Here is a 22,859-nt window from a genome sequence, read left to right as displayed (position 1 = left end):
CCTGGCAGCTCCATCCTCAGCACCCTTCTTCCAATATACTCATTCACCCGTTTCTGAACATGTCCAAACCATCGAAGTCTGCTCTCTCTAACCTTGTCTCCAAAATATCCAACTTTGGCTGTCCCTCTAATGAGCTCATTTCTAATCCTAACCAGCCTGTTCACACAAAGCGAGAACCTCAGCATCTTCATTTCTGTTACCTCCAGTTTGGCTTCCTGTTGTTTCTTCAGAGCCACTGTCTCTAATCCGTACATCATGGCCGGCCTAACCACTGTTTTATAAACTTTACCCTTCATCCTAGCGGATACTCTTCTGTCACATGGAACACCAGACACCTTCCACCAACTGTTCCATCCTGCTTGGACCCTTTTCTTCACTTCCTTACCACACTCACCATTGCTTTGTATTGTCCTAAATATTTGAAGTCCTCCACCCTCGCTATCTCTTCTCCCTGTAGCCTCACTATTCCCCCTCCACCTCTCGCATTCACGCACATATATTCTGTTTTACTGCGGCTAATCTTCATTCTTCTCCTTTTCAGTGTGTACCTCCATTTTTCTAATTGTTCCTCCACCTGCTCCCTGCTTTTACTACAGATAAGATCTGTGAACATCATGGTCCAAAGTGATTCCAGTCTAATCTCAACTGTGAAGCCCATCCATTACTACCACAAACAGGAAGGGGCTTAGCACGGATCCCTGATGCAGTCCCACCTCTACCTTAAATTCTTCTGACACACCTACAGCACATTTCACCGCTGTTCTGCTGCCCTCATTCATGTCCTGTACTATTGTAACGTATTTCTCCGCCACACCAGACTTGCGCATGCAGTACCACAGTTCCTCTCTTGGTACTCTGTCATAGGCTTTCTCGAGGTCTACAAAGATACAATGTAGCCCGTTCTGACCTTCTCTATACTTTTTCACTAGCATCCTCAGGGCAAATAATGCGTCTGTGGTACTATTTCTAGGCATGAAACCATGCTGTTGCTCGCAGATACTTACTTTTGTCCTGCGTCTAGCCTCCACTGCTCTTTCCCATAACTTTCCTGTGTGGCTCATCATCTTTATTCCTCTGTAGTTTCCACAGTTCGGAACATCACCTTTGTTCTTAAAAATGGGGACGAGCACACTTTTCTATTCTATTGAATAAGTTGGTCAAAAACTCCACAGCCACCTCACCAAATTGCTTCCGCACCTACACTGGTTTGTCATCGGGAGCAGCTGTCCTTCCATTTTTATTCTATTCAGTGCCTTTCTAACTTCCCCCTTACAAATCATTGCCACTTCCCAGTCATTCACGCTTGCCTCTTCCACTCTACCTTCACTCCCATTTTCTTCATTCATTAACTTCTCAAAGTACTCTTTCCATCTACTTACTTACTTACCATGGAAGTCAACATAATCACCAGAAAAGGGCAGATTATCCAGACCATCTGCTGCAGTGCACCCAGGATTTATTGCCAGCTGTCTGAACTCATGAGTACTTGAGGTTGCCGATTTCCAATTTGGGCAACAGTATCGGCAGCGACTGGATTTTCCACAACACGAGTAAAACCTATTTTAAAAAATTATTAATATTTCTCAAAATTAGCCCAAGTATTCGCCATTTACATTCAGATTTTTCAAAATAATTATTTATCTTATTATTGTTCATGCTAAAACCAGCATTTGCCAAATAAATGTATGTTCAAACAAAGTCCCATTCTGGAAAATTGTCATAAGAGTATATTTTCTTATTTTCAGGTTAATGCGACTTTCTGCTTCTAGACAGCTTGTGAGATGGTGTTGGGGAATTGTTGGCAGAAATAACCGTGTGCCACTTCCATCCTGCTGTGTGTTTAAGATTTGTGACATCTTTCCCAACGCAGATGGCCAAAAGTACACAGGATTTAAAAGGTCTACATCAGTGGTTCATCGGTTTTTTTTTTTTTTTTTAAGAATGGCCAATAATGAAATAGAATGACCAAGTCATAAAGATCTACCCACTACAAAAATGCTAAACATATTTATAAAAATATTAATGAGTATAAGTATATACTGGAATTCTTTATGTGTAGATGTATGTTTGTGTGCCTTGCATAACTGTATGAGCCAATATTGCAGAACACAACATAATTGACTAAACATTTTTTGCAAGTCAATCGTTGCATTTTTATTGAACTTACATTTTGTATAAATGTTTCAAAACATTTTTGACATGAATTATTTTGTCTTTCAATATGAGTACTTTGAGAACACCAGAGGTTGTTATACATATTACAGTATCTTATCTGCTGTCGAAAAATCTTGAAATACATTGGGCTAAAGCTTGGGCTTTGTCAGGATGAACGAATCCTGCCGCAAGTGCTCTTAGTTGTTCATCTTTGAGCTCTGAGATGGAATCTCGAAGAGCACGAGGGCTCTCAGAGCCAGGAAAGATATCTGTATGCCTTTCTCATGAACAGGCACTTCTTCAGTCTGGCAACTTTTGGAATGTACCAAAGATGGAGATTCAGCATCTCCTGGTTCGATGTTAACCTCTTTGCAGGAGATGCGTCATGCAAAATATGTAATTAATATAAGAAAAATAAGGTTCAAAGTTTAGAAAATAAGAACAAATTTATATATTTATAAGTTTACTTAAATCTGAGGTTGTTGAACCGTGCCCAGGTCCACCAGCTGATCCAAGTTCTTGTTTTGCCCCTTGAACAACACTGATCTGTTCAGGTGTCAGAACTGGCTGTATGGTAGGCAATGAACCAGGTTTATTTTTTTTTTACATTTAAAACCCATCTCAGACATGTGTCCACCAGTAAAAGAGTCAGGGGAGAAATGTTCACTGCATATGACAGACTGCTGACTGGGTTTGGAAAAATTAGCTCTCTTCATTTGCACAAACCTGACCCACCGTCTACTGAGGCTTGGGTCTTTTTTTGAAAAAAATTTAAACTGTGACCTGAATAATTCGAATTGCTACAAAACTGAACCCCACGTGTCTTCACCATTTTTACAGTTTTTAGCTCACAATCACTGAGGAATTCTCAAAACGAATGGGTTTTTCTTCGGTGTCAACAGGCAATGCTACGACTAAAAGCTAGTCCCACAACAGCAGGTCTCCTACCTGTAATGTCAGAGGTAAGCCACACGAAAGGAGGAGTTTTTCCATGTACAGGAAATTAGGTCAAAGTTCGGACTTTAATTCATAAATACTTGGACTTTTCGGTTAAAATAAATAGATAAAATCGCACAAGATATAAATTTTATGGTACAGTTGAAGATACCTGTATATTTTCATGTAGATAAGATAACTCGAAAATTGACGTTACATTCACTTTAAAAAACACCCTTGTATATGTACCATATTTTTACGACCATAAAATGTACTTCAAAGCATTACATTTTCTCCAAAATGGACAAGGTGCACAACGCCTTCCAAAATCTGAAAATGTTGCTGTGTAACTACACTAATCATTGTTACATTGTGAGAATGCTTGCTAGCATGTATTTTAGCGAGTATGCAAGCTACCTTATGATGGAGCTCACAAGGTAGTGAGCAAGAATTTCAATTTTACATTTGCAAACAGAAGCTTACATTTCCCTACACACAGCTAGTGTAGACAAGTCTTTATTCACGAAGGAGGTTCTTAATCCAAAGCATGCTGGATGTAAATAGCAATGAAGCGCATATTTTGTGTCAAGTATTTCTTCAGTCATTGTTGCATTTGTTTTATTATTTGCAAGTCATGCAGTTCTATTTGTGTGAACAACATCTTGAGTCATGTCTTGCCCACACTTGTGGGTCAATGTAAGTTTCTGGTTACAAATGTAAAATTGTAATTGTTCCTGATTGCCATGTGAGCGCCACCATATGGTAGCTTACGTATCTGTGAAAACATGCTAGTATGCATACCAACTATATTACAAGTGTGTGGAAGTGTACTTAATTGGTCTAGTCACAGAACAACATTTACAGATTTTTGGAACTCAGCGTGCACGGCGCCCCGTCTATTCATTTAAAGGAAGACTTTGTCAAAACTAATAGGAATGGGAGCACACATTAAAAGTTAGTAGATGAGGATTCACCGTTTGTTTTAATGCCAGAGTTATCCGCAGATTTCACCGAGAAACACCTCTAAATTTGAAAAGTATTATCGAAATTCCTCTCCAGCTCAAACATTCCAATGAGCCCGGCTGTAAAACTGACACCCAATCAGCGTTTGCCACACCTGCAGTGCTTCCGTTTCTGACCCCCCATTGCTCGTGGATACGTTTCACCGAACAGAGAATGTCCACTATCTGGCATTTTGTGAAAAAATTACAAACAAACACAACAAAAGTAGCATGAGGTACAATGTTCAAGTCTGGGCGCTTGAGCCATAATACACACAGCCGTCAGTTGACTTGTTAGAGAGGGGGCGTGGCACTAACGACGAACAATAATTCCATTATATGGACCGCAGAGATTTGTTTGATGCCTTTGTGAGGAGTTGGTTTAGATGTAGAGAATATACAGCCGGCGTGGCCTGAGTTTTTCTTTTTTTAAACCTCAAGCAGCCAGCCTCTCTCAAGGGACCGGGGGGGTGGTGGCCATTGTGGGGGATACGCGTGGATCGCCGTAAATAGTAACCAGGAAGTGTTGTGTTCAGAGACCCAGCAAAGCGAGTTGATGCTCCGTGTTATTACTATACCGACCATTGAGCAAACAAAATAAAAATAATGTACAATGTTCAAGCATTTGAGCCAGAACACACACAAGCGGAATTCGACGTGTTGGGAAGGACGTGGCGCTGATGACAAACAATAACAGTCCCATGAAATGGACCGCGGAGATTTGATGCTTTTCTGAGGAGTTGGTTTCGATGTAGAGAATAGATAACAGATGGCCAGACTTTTTTATTTTTAACACCAAGTTGTACTTTTCAAGCAGCAAAGCTTCTCACGATCCACCGGCGGCGGGGGTGTGTTTGTTGCACGCGCAGATCGCGATAAATAGTAACCGGGAAGCGTTACATGTATATATCCATCCATCCATCCATCCATTTTCTTAGCCGCACGATGGTCGAAGGTGTGCTGGAGCCTATCCCAGCTGTCAACAGGCAGGAGGCAGGTTACACGCAGACACACGGAAGTCCGGGATTGAACAGCTGCGCTACCGTGCCGCCTCATAAAATATGTTGTTGCTTATACAGTATTATCACGAGAGGCTATAACTTAGCAGCTAATAACCAGTAATGATTAAATGCGTGAAAATTTTCCCGCTGATGAATGAGCCTCAACTGTGACAGCCACAGCTTTATCCTGTCAGGTTGACCGCACGGGGGAGGTTAAAGAAGGACAAATTTGGGTGTGTTTTCTCAGTTTTGGTGCAGAACAGGTCGGCATTTTGGCTTAGCTAGAATGAATGGTCTGTAACGCAAACACCGGCGACGTCAGGGGCGGGGTCAAGGATTTTCTTTCGGTTTGGCTCTGAAAGCTGCCACATATGCAGATTTTGCTTGGATTTCAAATATGTTCTTTATTTTCAATTAATGTCCAAAATAATAATAATAATAATAATAATATTACTTCACATTGGAGGGTTTATTGTACATATGAATTTTGGGGAGAGTCTTCCTTTAAAACTCCTAAGTGCACCAAAATCCGCGAATATGCGGTGTAAAACAAAATAACATCAGTTAACTGATTATTCCTGCTGTAAATTAGCAACATGTGAAAGTAGCCCAAAACCAGAACCTCACTCACTTTTCCAGCATTCATTGTTGCAGGTTCATATAGGAATAAAATGACATTTACAACATTTTGCCATCAATTTTGTTTTTGAATTATACTTACTGCACACATTTTTGCTCTCCTTGTTTACACTGTTTTTACTTGAACAGAACATTACCTTTACAATTGTAAAATCATGGCCACCTCAAAATACAAGTCTGTTGTGAGACTTACATGGACTAACATCTCTGTAGCGGTTCAAATTCCGATTCACAGGAAGCTTTGCCACAGTGAAGGGATATTCATTGGCTTGGTTACGGATTTCCTGTAGGTGCAGATAAAACACGAACAATATTAGCTTTGCTTAGAAATGATTACTTGGGAAATTGTATTCCATCTCGGTAAAGATGTGCTCTATTCAGCCTGGGCCTCATTGGACAAGATGTTTTTGTCTGTTTTTGTTTTGAGCTGTAGATGTAATTAACATAATCTGTAAAGTCAGTATTGTCCACCAAGATGACCAAGCTATTTTTGCTGGACAAACTAAGTGGTTTAGCTCAACTAATATGCAATCATGCAGGGCAATATTGCAGATTATTTGGTTCTGCCATCCTGGTTGACTTATCTTTTGTAGTAAATGCTGTTTCATTGCATCTTTTACAACTTTGCATGGCATGCTTAAGCAAAGACAGTGAACATTGTTTATATGATACACAAACCAGAGAGTATTACAAGAGGAATACCACTTCAGTATATGCAAATTAGAATTCAAGATTCAGTGATACAGTAGTGTTCATAACAATAGCAGTCTAAAGTGACTAACCAGATTGATCCATGTTATTAGTATATTTTTTGTTGCTACATGTCAAACAAGTTACCAGTCGATGCTCTAGAGTCTCAGAAAACCAACAACACCCAGCATTAATGATAGACACACGCTTAAGGCAGTGCAATTGAGCAATTTGTTCAAAGGGGCATGAAAAAAAAAGGCAGTATGCCGTTGACTCTACAAACCTCAAGTTATTTTGTACCAAGTTTTTTGTTTGTAAGATTTACCAATCCTTTGAATCACTCAACTATTTTTTAGTTGTATGACCACTGTTTTTTAAAATTGCTGTGTGGCATGGAGCCAACCAACTTGAGGCACATTCACCGGTTATTCCACTCAAAGCTATCTTAAGATTCCACAATGTATTTACATTTCTTAGTTTTGCTTCAGAAACAGCATTTGTTTTGTCACCCCACAAGTTCTCAACTTGATTAAAGTCTGGGGATTGGGGTGACCACTCCATTATATTAACTTTTTTGGTTTGGATCCAAGGCTTTGCATGTTTACTAGTGTGTTTAGGGCCATTGTCTTGTTGAAACACCAATTTCAAGGGAATGTGTTTTTCAGCATAAGGCAACATCTTCAAGTACTTTGGCATATGCTCTCTGGTATGCAATTAATAGGCCCAACACCAAAATAGGAGAAACATGGCCATATCATGATGCTTCCACCACCATGCTTTACTGTCACCACTGTGTACTGTGGCTTGAATTCAGAGTTTGGGGGATGTTTCACAAACTTTGTGTGTCCCCTGGCCCCAAAAAGAAAAATTTTACTCTCAGTCCACAAAATGTTGCTCCATTTCTTATTAGGCCAGTTGATGGGTTCTTTGGCAATTTGTAGCCTCTTCTGCACGTTCCTTTTCTTTGCAAAACAGGGATTTTGCAGGGGTTTCTTGTAAATAGATTACCTTCACACAGACTCACTGTTACAGTACGTACAGGTAACTCCAGACTCTTTGATCATCCTGGAGGTGATCATTGGTTGAGCTTTGCCATTCTGGTTATTCTGCTACCTGAGGCACCTGATTCACACCTGTTATTCACAAAAGTGATGACCTCACTGTTTGAATGCCACAATGCTATTTTTTTAAAAGACACCCCTTTCAACAAATTGCCCAGTTGCACAGCCTTAAGACTGAGTGTATCATGAATGTTGAGTCTACTGTGTATATCATGAATACTGGGTCTTGTTGGTTTTCTGAGAATCTACTGCACATACTGGTAACAGTCACTGTGATTTGACAGGCGCGTAGCCCACGCGCCATCGCACTCACAAATCTGCACAGTCGACCACAAAAAAAAAAAAAATCACGCAGGTAACATTTTTTACGAGTAGAAATGCAAAGATATTGAAAGAAGTCACTTATTTTGTGTAGTCCTGACATTAATTTACACGTTTATTTCATAAACGTTGGTAACAAAACAAGCCTGAGCCTAAACAATCAGTATTCACCCGGAAACAGGAAATCCAAGTTAACTGTACTGAGCATCAACGGAAGTTATGCCAAAAGCACATTCCGAGTTTCTTCACGTACTGCAAGTGCATTTACGTCGAAAGTCATCAACATCATGAGCCATGTCAACGGAAATTCAGTTCCACTGAAAACATTTCTGGGATATAACACAGTATCTAACTATAATAAATATGAGATTGTGATTTATTTTGACTTGATCCAAGTTCTAACGTTAGACTAGTCTGTCATATATCTAAATGCGAACGGTCTATATTTAGTTTTGAAATTGAATGTCCATTGACCTCTTTAAAAATGTCTGTCTCTGTCTGTGCGGTGTCAATAAATTATGATTATGGTATTAGGTAACAACTACATACTCTGGTATAACAACCCAGTAAGTTACTTTAAGGTCTTAAGATTCCATCCCTAATCAGACCCGCAACTTTATATCTGCGGGCATTACTGACCACACCTGTACATTTTTCAAATGTGACTGTGGTAATTTGTTTGCCATGAAGCAATAAAAAAAAACATACTGAAAACATGGATTAATCTGGTTAGTCACATTGGACTGGAATTATCCAGAACACTACTGTACCATAATGACCTCAGTTTAAAAATGTCATCCACTCTTTAATAGACATGTTTAATCAGTATGCAAACATATTCGTGTTTAGCAAGTATTAAAACATGTGCAAAGTAAACACATTCATGTGTACTGAAAACTAACTAATCTATCCCATTAAGTCATGGCGAAAAATTTTGGCGGCAACTCAACTCAATAACACAGCTGCTTAAGTTGTAAAGGAGATAATGCTTTAAAAAAAAACAATAATAATAAAATAAAAAAAATTCAACATTTCCAAGCTGTCTTTTAACATCGTTTTGCAATAACAGCCTAAGAATCAAGTATTCCAGCCGATTTTACACAATCTTTTTAAACCTACTGAACTCAGCCTGTTTTGGCGTGCAGTCCTGTCACATACAATATTGTCGTTCACTATGTCTTTAATTACCATGACAACTGCAGACGGAGATCGTCCATGATATTACTCCCATTTACCAAAAGCAAAGTTCAAAGTTAACAAGCACCTGTAGCATCCATTGTCAAGTAACACGAAGAATATACATACAGGAAGATTCACATCCATTCACATATAGGTTTGCATCACCAAACTTTTTGCATCTACTCTTCTGACACTTCTTACTTGGCTACCCCGCCCCAAGCATCCCACTGTAAGGCATCATCAAATGCAGTCAACTAGCTCCAACTTATACTATTATGGCTGTTGCAAAACTGCTGCCTATCTAGGTCTGAAAGCAATGAGTGGTAACACTCAACAGCCCTGATATTCTCTGAATCATAAAAAGTCTTGCCAAAAGGGTGTAACCGGGCGCAGGCACTGACATTCTACTTCAATGAATGTCCCACTGCCGCTGTAAACATTCCACCACGGATAGGTCTATACCAAATGACCAAAAACAATGAATAAAACTTTGTTTGTGGTCTGCTTTTTTGTTGCATTGTTTTTGTGGCAGTGGCTTCTAGAAAAGCAATTTCTTCTCTCTCCTTTGTTTCACTTGTATCATAAATTCCAGTATAAAGAAAAAAGTGAGGGGCAAAAAAAAAAAAAAAAAAAAATGTGGCACATGTAGCATCATAGTAAATGTCACCGATTTTTACTCTATTAGAACACATTCATTCACTTTCTGTTGCGCTTATCCTCACTTACACACACAGTCATGCTAGAGCCTATCTCAGCTATCTTCGGGCAAGAGCCGGCTACGCCCTGAAATGATCCCAGGTCACATTCACACCTATAGGCAATTTAGAGTTTTCAATGGTTTTGGGATGTGGTAGGAAACCAGAATATCTGTAAAACACCCACAAAGGCGTGGTGAGAATGACATACAGGCGAAGTCGGATTTCAACTCGGGCCCTCAGAACTATGAGCCAGATGCGCTAACCAGCATTCCACCCTTCCACAGTTAGAGCACTATCATGCAAATTTCAGAACAACATTTCCAGAAAGAGGCAGCTCACAAAATATTGGTTGTGAAATTTAACATGATGTAAATATCGCTATCAAATACTATACTGGCAATTCAAATTCAAAAGTCAAATTCTCCATAATGTGCCATCTTTAATTTTATATTTTGCACTGAACAGTTCAGGTTACTTGAAAAAAAATCCAGAGTAAATAGACGTTTAATTTTATATTTGGGGAAAAAAATGTATAGTTTAGTTATCCAGTAGTTTACAATAGAACAGTGTATAAGGGCTGCAACTAATAATCACAAATTTTGATTTAATCTGGCCATTATTTTTCCAATTAATCAAAGAATCTGATAAAATACTCATATACTTTTAATCACAAACGGTAATTAATACATTTACAATGCAGATGACACACAAACATTGATAACGTTTCAGTTACTGGTTTTGTCAGTAAAGCCAGAAAATGGGCAAAAATGTTGATAATTCTTTCCCGATGGAAAAGCAGGTTCTTGTAAATGTATTATTTTTACTACACAGTCTACTTTCGTTGAGGACTACAGAAATCCAAGAATATGTAGTGTTGAGAGGACGAAATTCTGAGGATTTGGTCAAGTTTAAGCAAAACAAAGTCTCAAAACGATAATGTCACAATATCTTTTGATTAATTTAGTAATCGATTAGTTGATTACTAATCGACTGTTGCACCTTGACAATATAAAAATATACACACAATTAGAGGTTCAACAACCTATGATTTCTGTAGTTAAAAAAAAATTCTAAGATGCTGAAGCAGAAAAATGGAAAACAAACATGAATGAGTGAAACAAATATTAAACGCAAAAACACAAAAAAAATGCTGCCAAAATCTCTGACAAGAGCCATTTACTATTATTAGTTGTATACAATTCCACAAGTATGCTCATTGTACACATTTTTCTCTACCCTACAGGCTGTATATCTATGAAACAACTTCCACCTGTTTTTTTTTTTGTAACATTTGTGTTCTTTTTTTGCTCACAAAATAAGAGCAGCTTTTAAGATAAAACAAAAAAAAAAGTGTATTGGTTGACTGAATGTTGCTTTTGAACTAGTTTTATTTGTGACATAGTCAGAGCAGCCTGGTCTAACCGGAACCGAAGTATGCTAATGTGAACGTAGGTCTCCCTTGGAGATGGCGGTCGAACCGGTGTCTTTTTCTTGGGAAGTCGTGCTGATGATGACTTCTCAGAAACTGACTGAAGCGGCGACCGACTGCTGTTGCCGTCAAATGGTATCAGCTAAACGAGCTTAACTTGGGAAAACACCGCATTTGCACGTTTTTTTTGCTACGGAAGTACGGGAGGACTAGCACAAAAAGCTAGTTCTCCTTAGTCTGACCTGATAGAAATGTGGCTAAGTTAATTGACTCTCTCTCTCATAAACAAATTACATTTCTGGATAACGTTTAGACCTCTCGCTCGGAAAGGTACCTGAAGTCTAGAAACCAAACCGTCTTAAAATCCTAGCAATACAATTAGCTTGCTAGTTAAACTAGCAAACGAACGGCATGAAAACATCACAGGCCTACAGTATAGCGACCAACTTACGTTGTAAATGTTTTGCCATCCCCCAGAATAATCAATGTCTTCAAATTGTTGTTCCATTGTAATATAAGAGCTGCCGGGACCCTATGTGTGACAAAGTAATGTTTTCAGCTCCGTTCCCCAAGTTAGTCCTCTCTAGCAGCCATCTACACAGCCGTCTATCTATTTGACCGTGGGGATCCCAGGGGGAGGCTGCCTGTCTGTCTGTCTGTCAGTCTGCTACTTTTTCACATCCACTCCACTGAGCTTTACGCTGATAATGTTTCCTTGACAGCTTCGCTCAATTGCCCGCCCCTCTTGACTGTGCTGTGTGGTTATCTTTACATTTTAAACACACATTGTTGGTTTTCTTGGTCGTTGGTCTTGTGTCAAATGTCTTTTTTTTTTTTTTTTTACCCTTAAATTAACTCCAATGATACAAGGGTTAGTTTATTTTTAAAAAAGCGATTGTGTTCATACCTTTTATGGACATAATTTTAGTTAGAATCTTAGGTGGCCTTGGTATTGCCCCTCTGCTTTTTGCAGATTATGTGATTCTGTTGTTTTCATCAACCCATGATCTCCAATGCTAACTGTAGATGTGCACGGCTAAGTGTGAAGCAACTGACATAAAAATCAGCACGTCTAAATCTGAAACCATGGACCTGAGTCGGAAAAGGGTGGAGTGCACTCTCCAGGTTGGGATGAGATATTTCCTCATGTGTAGGATTTCAAATATCTTGGGGTCATGTTCACGAGTTTGAAAAAATGGAACAGGTGGATCGGTGCAGCGTCTGCAGTAATGCAGACTTTGTATAGGTCAGTTGTGGTGAAGAAAGAACTAAGCCGAAAGGCAAAGCTCTATTTACTGGTCGAGGTACGCTCCTACCCTCACCTATGGCCACAAGTTGTGGGTCGTGACCGAAAGAACAAGAACAAGCAGCTGAAAGGGGTTTAAAATAAAATATCAGGATCGTCTGTAAGGTCAAATTTTTGATTTTCAATAAAGTGAATGCAATGTGCACACATACAGGGGAAGGAGTGAGAGGAAACTGGAGTATTGTACTGGGAGAAAAGGCTCGCAGGCTAGGGGAAGAATAAATGAAGGCCAGAATTGAACACAGGTGTTCAGAACTCTGAGGCAGATGTAATAATCAGTCAACTACTGTGCCGCTTGGCCAAATCTGTCCATCCATCGATTTTCTGAACTACTTATCCTCACGAGGGTTGCGGAAATGCTGGAGGCAATCCTAGCTGTCATCGGGCAGGAGGTAGGGTACACCTTGAACTGCTTGCCAGCCAATCGCATTACACATGGAGACAAAGAGCCACACTCACAATCACACCTTGGGGTAATTTAGAGTGTCCAATGAACGCATGTTTTTGGGATGTGGGAGGAAACCGGAGTCCCTGGAGAAAACCCACGCAGGCATGGAGAGAATATGCAAACTCCACACCAGTGGAGCTAGGATTTGAACCCCGGTCCTCAGAACTGTGAGGTCAGCGCTCTACAGTTGATTACATGTGCCATCTGGCCAAATCTACTTAACCAAAATAAACAGTATCCAGATGCATACATGAGCCATAAAAATCTTTGAAATTAACGTCATTTGGAGGAAGAAGCCACAAATGAAAGTCGGGGTGGTAGCCCAATGGCAATAGATTTCAACTGCTTCAATGGCCCTTCGAAAGTATCCGCCTATTCATTTTGTATACCGCTTATGCTCACTAGGGTCACAGGCTTCCCAGAGCCGATAACTGCTATCTTTGGGTAAGAGGCGGGGTACACCCTGAAGTGGTCACTCGCCGGGCAGGGCACAAATAAATAAACAACCATTCACACCTACAGCCAATTTCATCTGCAATTTACCAAGCATGCATGTTTTGGGAAAACCCGTGGAACCAGAGAAAACCCACGCAGACAAGGGGGAGAATATGGAAACTCCACACCGGTGAGGCTGGGATTTGAACCTCCGAACTCAGATCTGCTAACCAGTTTTCCCATTCTTTGAAAGAAAAGTGGATAAAATTGTGACTCATCAAAAACTACATATTCAACAAACTTGAAGGCATAAAGTTTCTGCTTGTTAGCAAATTTAATATTGATAAAATACTAATGTGATGATCAGCTATTTACCAGACAGCACTAGTATTTAGAATCTTCTTTTTCTTTTCGGCTTGTCCCGTTAGGTGTCTCCACAGCGTGTCATCATTTTCCATCTTAGGCTATCTCGTGGATCCTCCTCTCGAACACGCACTGTCCTCATGTCCTCCCTCACAACTTCCATCAATGTTTTCTTTGGTCTTCCTCTCGCTCTTTTCCCTGGCAGCTCCATCCTCAGCACCCTTCTACCAATATACTCACTCTCTTGCTTCTGAACATGTCCAAACCATCGAAGTCTGCTCTCTCGAACCTTGTTTCCAAAACACCCAACATTGGCTGTCCCTCTAATGAGCTCATTTCTAATCCTATCCAATCTGTTCACACCAAGCGAGAACCTCAGCATCTTCATTTCTGCTACCTCAAGTTCTGCTTCTTGTTGTTTCTTCAGGACCACCATCAATAATCCCTACATCATGGCTGGCCTCACCAATATTTTATAAATTTTGCCCTTTATCCTGGCAGATACTCTTCTTTCACATAGAACACCAGACACCTTCTGCCAACTGTTCCATCCTGCTTGGACCCGTTTCTTCACTTCCTTACCACACTCACCATTGCTCTCTATTGTTGACCCTAGCTATTCAAAGTCATCCACCTTCGCTATCTCTTCTCCCTGGAGCTTCACTCTTCCTCCTCCGCCCCTCTCATTCACACACATATATTCTGTTTTACTATGGCTAATCTTCATTCCTCTCCTTTCCAGTACGTACCTCCATCTTTCTAATTGTTCCTCCGCCTGTTTCCCTGCTTTTACTGCAGATCACAATATCATCTGCGAACATCATGGTCCAAGGGAATCCAGTCTAACCTCGTCTGTCAGCCTACCCATTACTACCACAAACAGGAAGGAGCTCAGCGCGGAACCCTGATGCAGTTCCACCTCTACCTTAAATTCTTCTGACACACCTACAGCACATCTCACCGCTGTTCTGATGCACTCATTCATGTCCTGTACTATTCTAACATATTTCTCGGTCACACCCGATTTGCGCATGCAGTACCATAGTTCCTCTCTTGGTACTCCGGCATAGGCTTTTTCTAGGTCTACAAAGAAACAATGTAGCTCCTTCTGACCTTCTCTGTACTTTTCTAAAAGTATCCTCAAGGCAAATAGTCCATCTGTGGTACGCTTTCTAGGCATGACCCCATACTGTTGCTCGCAGATACTTCTGTCCTGAGTCTAGCCTCCACTAGTCTTTCCCATAACTTCATTGTGTGGCTCATCATCTTTATTCCTCTGTAGTTTCCACAGTTCTGAACATTGCCTTTGTTCTTAAACATGGGGATGAGCACACTTTTCCTCCATTCTTCTAGCATCTTCTCTGCTGCCAGTATTCTATTAAATAAGTTGGTCAAAAACTCCACAGCCACCTCACGAAATTGCTTCCATACCTCCACTGGTATGTCATCGGGACCAACTGTCTGTCCATTTTTCATTCTGTTCAATGCCTTTCTAACCTACTTTCTAACCTAATCAAAGCCACTTGCTGGTCATGCACGCTAGGGTGAATCTGGTCCCCCTTAATTTTGAAAACTTGAGTCTTTTGAACTGAACTTTTTTTCTAGCGTGACGTTTGATATTAAAAGTAAAATGGTGAAATTCGGATGAAATATTTCAATGTTTAGGGGTTCCTCATCGCGATGGAAATCTCAACATTTGCATCAGTCAAATTGACACATTAAAGCCTACATTTCTACTCGCATCAGTGGACTGCAAACAATAAAATATTCGTGATTTCATAAAAAAATAGCCAAAAGGAAAGATTAAAATGTATTCGTAAAATATTCATTCAAATGAACATCCATCATTCAAAACATACATCCTGAAATGTACCTACAGAACGCTGCAATAGTAAAATGTTACATTTTTCCCAGTTTGTCTACAGACTACAAATGCAAATACGAATTTTCAGTTTCGGTTTTCATTTTCTTCCATTGCTTTGGTACAGCTTTCCTGTCATTTTCCACAACTTGGAAAATATTTTGGTCGTTTTTTTTTCTATTTTAGCGGATTTTAGAAATTCGGCAGGTAGTTTTACACCTCTCTCGGCGCTGTCGTTAGTCACCCTCAGGTTTCGGACGACAGTTTGATGTTTTCGGTAGTTTTCCATTGACTGCAATTGTTCAGGATCTTCATGAAGAAAATCAGTGTCCATATCAAGTAATTCAAAGAATTTCCACGGATCGCATGAACACAAATCTTTCAACTTCGTATGTTTAGGGTCAAAACGGGGGAAAATTTCCCGTAACCAGTCCCGTGCCGAGTCTTTATGTGGTTTCTTTGGTAATGAGATAATTGTTTCCGCTATTTCACGTTTCTCTGTCTTGTTGAGAATCATTTCTGGTACCAAGTATCAGCAGTGATTCATGGACCCCTTCTATCACTGGATCAATATTCACAAATTTTGTCAAATTTTTAGCCAATTGTAAATCATTGATCGGCGCTTCCGAGCTAATTCGACACGTGAACCACCACGGCACATAAATGTGCGTCACAAAAGTCACAAATCTTGCTACTTTATCCATGACATACTTTGACAAGAGTCTATTTTTCAAATCGGCGACAGAATTTCTTAAAAGAATAATTTTGATCGCATACAAAAGTTTCGCCATCCAGCGAGCTTTGTGTGTCGCACCGGGTTTCTGAAAGTTGGATGTATTATCCTCTCCTAGGTAAACTAAAACCAAGTCTAGCAGTTCTTGGTAGTCTCCTCGCGGTAACAAGTTCACTGCAGCCGAGTTGGGGTCACCAGTGCCTGTCTTGATGGTTGTCAGAAGTTCAATTACATGATGTCGCTGCTCCAGCATAAAAGGATCTGAACTGCTGTCTTTTGTCAGTTCAGCAGCCAAATCCAGTTCGGAGTACCTGTCCCTGAATTTTGTAAACACTGACACGTCTTTGCTTTTCGATACTTCCACACCCAGAGCATCCCAAGCCTTTATGATTTCACCCATGTCTTCGACAGGCGCACCACAACAGAGCTTTCCCGAGGTTTTCCTGGATGCAAATGCAGCCAGCTGTGAGATGTCCCGTATTAGCACTGGTGGTATCAAATACCATAGCTGAAATATTGCCACTACAGTTGCATGTCTCCGCTAGATCGAGCATAGCTTTAGAAAGAAGATCACCAGCTCTTTCCGAAGACTTTACAGGAAGGGCAGGAACACCGAGCAATTTGATCCCACCCACGCCCGAAATCAACACGGGAAGACGATCATCCTTTGCGTATTTATCAGGTAACGTTTCCATTAGTTTGCCATCCCAGTGAATTGCTGCTGGTCGGGGAGGAACGCAGTCCGTCTGGATTCTCTCAGCAATGTTGGCGGCCACGTCCTTCCGATACCAGTAGGACTGCACCGGGTTCAAGTTTACTGCAGATCTAGTGCCATCACATGAGCTGATGAGAGATTCTACGGTTGCCGCTAGCGCAGTAGGAGAAATATTGTTCCTCATTGCCATTGAAACTAATTTCGGTGATTTCAGTACATCAAATGGGACGTGTATATCTGAGCCAGTCTTCTTTGGGGAAGTCTAGTCGATGTTGATGGAGCGAATTAGTCTGAATCATCTGTTTCGGATGACTCGACCGGGTCTTCGACCAGTTCCTTATTCACTTCTGTCTCAAGCTGTCCTTGCCGTTCTCTCTCAATGCGCATGGTGTTTTGTTTGATACGCTCCGCGACTTTCTTCTCGGTTGTGGCCAAGTTTGAATCAATGCCTCCCATCACGTTCGTCCTGGTCTCCATCACGTTTTTCAGGAACAGGCAGTCTTCTTCATTCGAAATAGGATCGAAGACATCACGTGGGCCAGAATGGAAACGTCTCCTCCAACCCGGATTTGAAATCTTCGATGCGTTTAAGCGGTCTTCCTGACAATCATCGATCTTTTGGAATTTTCATCAGCTCTTGTATATCAGCGTATAACGATTCAGCCTTCTCCGACATCTTGTTTTCCGCGACTGTTGGTATCCTTGCTTTCTGGTAAAAAAAAAATCACGACTTCCTGAACGACAGATTTTGCGGCTTCCCTGATAGGCTTGGCGACGTCTTGTCTTTGGAATTCCTCTTTTGCAGCAATGAATGACAGAAGAATCTGTTTTCTGGAAGGAAGTTTGGCTCCTTTGATGGCTTATCATCCGCGGTTGGGACGGTCCCAAGCAAAAAATACAGCGGGTCTTTCTGTTTCGCAGCAGCCATGTTGACAGATCAATGACTTTGCGCTAACAGAGGTAAACATCAACTAGGCTGAGAGGTCAACCTGCTCAGGGATTTCATGAGTGCTCCTAAACGTTCCGGGGAATTTCTTGACGTTCAACGCCGCTCGACGATAGCTTAGAAATTTTTTTTCCGGAAAATCTGCCGCATTACTGATCGACTATTCTTTACCAAAATTCGACTAATTTCGAAAAATTCGATCACCATGAGGAACCCCTAAACACGATTCGATTTTCTTCAAATTTTAAACGTAGCTCTTACATGATGGACCTCACTTCCAGAAAAAGGTTTGTTGATTTTGAAAGATGTCCGGGGACCAGATTCACCCGAATGCACGCTTGCCTCTTCTACTCTACCTTCTCTCCCATTTTCTTCATTCATTAACTTCCCAAAGTACTCTTTCCAACTAATTAGTACACTACTGGCACCAGTCAATATATTTCCATCGCTATCCTTAATCACCTTTACTTGCTGCACATCCTTCCCATCTCTATCCCTCTGGCCAACCTGTAGAGCTCCTTTTCTCCTTTCATATCCAACCTAGAGTACATGTTGTCGTATGCCTCGTGTTTACCCTTCGCCACCTTTACCTTTCCTCTACAACGCATCTCAATATATTCTTTACGACTCTCCTCAGTCCTCTCCGTGTCCCACTTCTTCTTCGCTAATCTCTTACCTTGGATGACTTCTTGTATTTTGGGGTTCCACCACCAAGTCTCCTTCTCCCGTTTCCTTTGAGAAGACACCCCAAGTACTCTCCTGCCTGCCTCTCTGAATACCTTGGCAGTAGTATTCCAGTCTTCTGGGAGCTCTTCCTGTCCATCTAAAGCCTCTCACACCTCTTTCCGGAAGGCCACACATCATTGTTCCTTTCTCAACTTCCACCACATGATTCTCTGCTCTACCTTTGTCTTCTTCGTCTTAATACCCACTACCAGAGTCATCCTACACACCACCATCCTATGCTGGCGAGCTACACTCTCCCCCACCACAACCTTACAGTCGGTAACCTTCAGATTACACCGTCTGCACAAAATATAATCCACCTGTGTGCTTCTACCTCTTGTAGGTCACTATGTTCCACTCTCTTCAGCAAATAAGTGTTCACCACTGCCAATTATTTTTGCGAAGTCCACCACCATCTGCCCCTCAAACTTCCTTTGCTGAATGCCATACTCACCCATCACTTCTTCATCGCCCCTGTTTCCTTCACCCATATATCTATTGAAATCTGCACCAATCACAACTCTCTCTCTGGGATGCTCAGGACAACTTCGTCTAGTTCCTTCCAGAATTTCTCTTTCAACTCAAGGTCACATCCTACCTGTGGGGCATAGCCGCTAATCACATACACAATACCCTCAATTTCAAATTTTAGCCTCAATAGTCGATCTGATACTCTTTCCACCTTCAAGACATTCTTAGTCAGCTCTTCTTTTGAAATAACCCCTACTCCATTTCTCTTCCCATCTCCTCCATGATAAAAATCATTTAAACCCTGCACCTAAACTTCTAGCCTTACTCTCTTTCCACTTGCTCTCTTGGATGCACAATATATCAACCTTTCTCCTAATCATCATGTCAACTAACTACTGAGCTTTTCCTGTCATAGTCCCAACATTCAAAGTCCCTACATACAGCTGTAGGTTTTGTGCATTCCTCTTCTTCTTCTTCCGACTAAGTCGCTTTCCTCCTCTTTTTTGCCTTTGACCTGCATTATCTGAATTTCTACCTACCTACCTACTATAGATTAACATTTCAGGGTGCAGGTGTAGGAAGCCCGGGCCACGACCTAACTGTTGTAAAAGTCGAATGATGAACGCTCATATATGTTTGGCACAGTTTTACACCAGATGTCCTTTGTGACGCAACCCTCTGCATTTATCTGGGCTTGGGACCGGCCGACAGGTAGCACAATAATGTGCTGCCCAACGGGCTGCAGATAATCAAAAATAAGCAATAAAATAAACAAAGTCAGCACAAAATATACACAATTTACATACTACCTACTCTATGTTAAAGTTAAGGTCAAATGAAAGCACAATAAACACAGTCAGCACACAAGGTACACAAATCACATGCTACCGGTGTTAAAAATATAAAGGATATGGTGATTTAAAGGATATGTGGATGCAGGTGATTCAAACCACAATGACCCTCACTAGTAGTTCAAGGATGAGTCGACGATTGATGTTTGGTCCTCGTTGTATGCTCTACGTAGGCAAAATGTTAGCACGCTAGGCTAACTTGGGCCGAGCAGTTTCAATGCAAACGACACGGCACCAATTTGGGTGCTAAGATAAGACTTGTTAAATTTCCCACGTCCTCACGGCCCTCATCGTATAAGTTATGAGCACCAGTATTTAGAATAATGAATACATGTGACAGCACCACATTGGTCCAGATGTAGAGCCTTGGCCTCACAGTTCTCAGGACCCCCGGTTAAAATCCCGGCCCAGCTGTACAGAGTTTACATTTTTTCCCTGTGCCTGTGAGGGTTTTCTCCAGTTATCTCCTACATCCCCGAAAAATGCATTCATTGGAGCGGGGTGCTCAATGCGTCGATCGCGACGGCGTGCCTAGAGAGAGAAAAATGAAAAATAGCCGTATATTTCTGACCTTCCGTCATAACCAGAACACGGAGTTGGACCCAAATGCACGACTGGGGAAACGTGGAGGCAGTTCGGGAAATTAAAAATATTCAGTCCATAGTCGGTAACCAGGCAGGCAGTCCACGAGAGCAGCAGTGACAATGACGTCAGGCTTACAGGGCAGGTCGGGAGACAGGCACGGGTCGGTACGCCGGGAGTCGAGATCAGAGTTGAGGAAGTGCAGGAATGAGGCATCAATGGCAATGATTTGGAAAAGCCAGACTGTCTACTGGATCCTATTAGTACTGCAGGTAATTACTGAGGATGAGGCGCAGGTGTGCGCCTCTTGATGACTCCCGATGTGTCGGGGGACCTGCACAGCCAGGTTTAGGACCGGCAGGATCATGACAGAACCCGCCCCCCTTAACGGCAGGCCCCAGACGGCCCAGGTGCCCCAGGGTGGGAAACAGCAGTTCAGAGTACCCACCCTTTTTGGAGTCCTGAGAGAGAGGGAGTGCTGGAGAGCGCCCCCTCTGGGGACTCCATCATTCTGCTGGGGGACTTTTATGCCCCCATGGGCAATGACAGTGGAACCTGAAAGGGTGTGTATATGGAAGAAAGGCCCCCTTGATCAGAACCAGAATGGTGTTCTGTTACTGAACTTCTGTGCTCATCGCGGATTGTCCATAGCGAACACCATGTTCAGAAATAAGTGTGTTCACCTGGCACCAGGACACGCTAGGTCGCAGTTTGATGATCGACTTTGTGGTCATGTCGTTGGACTTGCGACTGCATGCCTTGGACACTCGGGTGAAGGGAGGGGCGGAGTTGTCAACAGATCACCACCTGGTGCTGAGTTGGCTCTGATGGTGGAGGAAGATGCCGGTCCGACGTGGCAGGCCCAAACGTATTGTTAGGGTCTGCTGGGAATGGCTGGCAGATTCTCCTGTCAGAAGGAATTTCAACTCCCACCTCCGAAAGAACTTTGCTCATGTCCCAGAGGAGGCAGGGGACATTGAGTCTGTGTGGACGATGTTTCGTGCCTCTATTGCTAAAAACCCGGGCATGGGAGGAGTTTGGTGAGGCCATGGAGAATGATTTCAAGATGGCTTCAAGGAAATTTTGGTCCACCATCCGGTGTCTTGGGAGGAGAAAGCAATGCACCATCAACACTGTGTATAGTGGGGATGGGGCACTGCTGACCTCAACTTGTGATGTTGTGAGTCGGTGGGGAGAATACTTGGAAGACCTCCTCACTTCTAACAACATGCCCATGAGGAAGCTGAGTCTGCGTGTTCTGAGGCGGGCTCTTGTATTTCTGGGGTTGAGGTCACCAAGGTGTTTAAAAAGCTCCTTGGTGGCAGGGCCCCGGGGGTGGATGAGATTCCCCCGGAGTTCCTAAAAGCTCTGGATGTTGTGGGGCTGTCCTGGCTGACATGTCTCTGCAACGTCGCATGGACATCGGGGACAGTGCCTCTGGATTGGCAGGCTGGGGTGGTGGTTCCCCTTTTTAAGAAGGGTGACCAGAGGGTGTGTTCCAACTATAGGGGGATCACACTCCTCAGTTTCCCTGGTAAGGTCTATTCAGGGGTACTGGAGAGGAGGGTCTATTGGGAAGTCGAATCTCCGATTCAGGAGGAGCGGTGTGGTTTTCGTCCTGGGTGTGGAACAGTGGAACAGGCAGATTCCTCGAGGGTGGATGGGAGTTCGCCCAACCAGTCTACATGTGTCTTGTGGAGAAGGTGTTCGCCGTGTCCCTCGGGGAGTCCTGTGGGGGGGTTCTTCGGGAGTATGGGGTACCGAACCCCCTGATACGAGCTGTTCCCCCGTAACCCAACCCGGAAAAGCGGTAGAAAATTGATGGATGGATATCAAAATATGTATGGCAACACTTTTCATCCACAAAAAGACATTTGAAAAGTCTTGACCGAAATTAAATGATTTCCTAATGAATTTGAAATCAACACCAAAGCATTAAAATTGATTACAGGACCAAATGAACAGACACACTTGAATATCTTGAAGGGATACCCCATTACACGAAATATTCATTAACTTTGTCATTTTATTGCGATTAATGAACTTACTGTACAGTGTATTTATTTGAATCCCTTAAAAAAATATGTATTTATTTATTTTACTAGTCAGTTTGGTCTCTATTGTAACATGGCGATGCTGCTTTGGCCGTTATGTCATGATGTTGTAAAAACTTCGGGAAATTAAAAATATTCAGTCCATAGTATTCAAAATTGTTCAAAATATAAATCCAACAAAAAAAATCTTGACATGCACGTACCAGAAGAAGATGAAGAAGAAGAAGAAGAAACTCGAGTAACCGTTTGAACGTACAAT

At 41.9% G+C, this 22,859-nt stretch overlaps 1 protein-coding gene across 3 annotated transcripts in view; it reads right to left on the bottom strand.

Annotated features, from left to right (window-relative positions):
- ptpn2a (protein tyrosine phosphatase non-receptor type 2a) overlaps positions 1–20,790 on the bottom strand; it is a 42,839-nt gene extending 22,049 nt beyond the window's left edge. For 2 of the 3 annotated variants that reach the window (XM_061818967.1, XM_061818966.1), the window contains exons 1-2: positions 20,685–20,790; positions 5,925–6,015 (exon numbers count right to left, since the gene is read on the bottom strand). In XM_061818967.1, the coding sequence (XP_061674951.1) occupies positions 5,925–6,015; positions 20,685–20,762 (169 nt within the window). In that variant the 5' untranslated portion in view covers positions 20,763–20,790. Of the gene's footprint in view, positions 1–5,924; positions 6,016–11,560; positions 11,838–20,684 lie in introns of those variants that run through there. The other variant, XM_061818968.1, reaches the window with a different exon arrangement.
- Positions 20,791–22,859: the final 2,069 nt, after the last annotated feature.

Source organism: Syngnathoides biaculeatus, chromosome 5 (genome assembly GCF_019802595.1).
Source record: "Syngnathoides biaculeatus isolate LvHL_M chromosome 5, ASM1980259v1, whole genome shotgun sequence".
NCBI lineage: Eukaryota > Metazoa > Chordata > Actinopteri > Syngnathiformes > Syngnathidae > Syngnathoides > Syngnathoides biaculeatus.
This window is presented reverse-complemented; position numbering and strand designations above follow the sequence as displayed.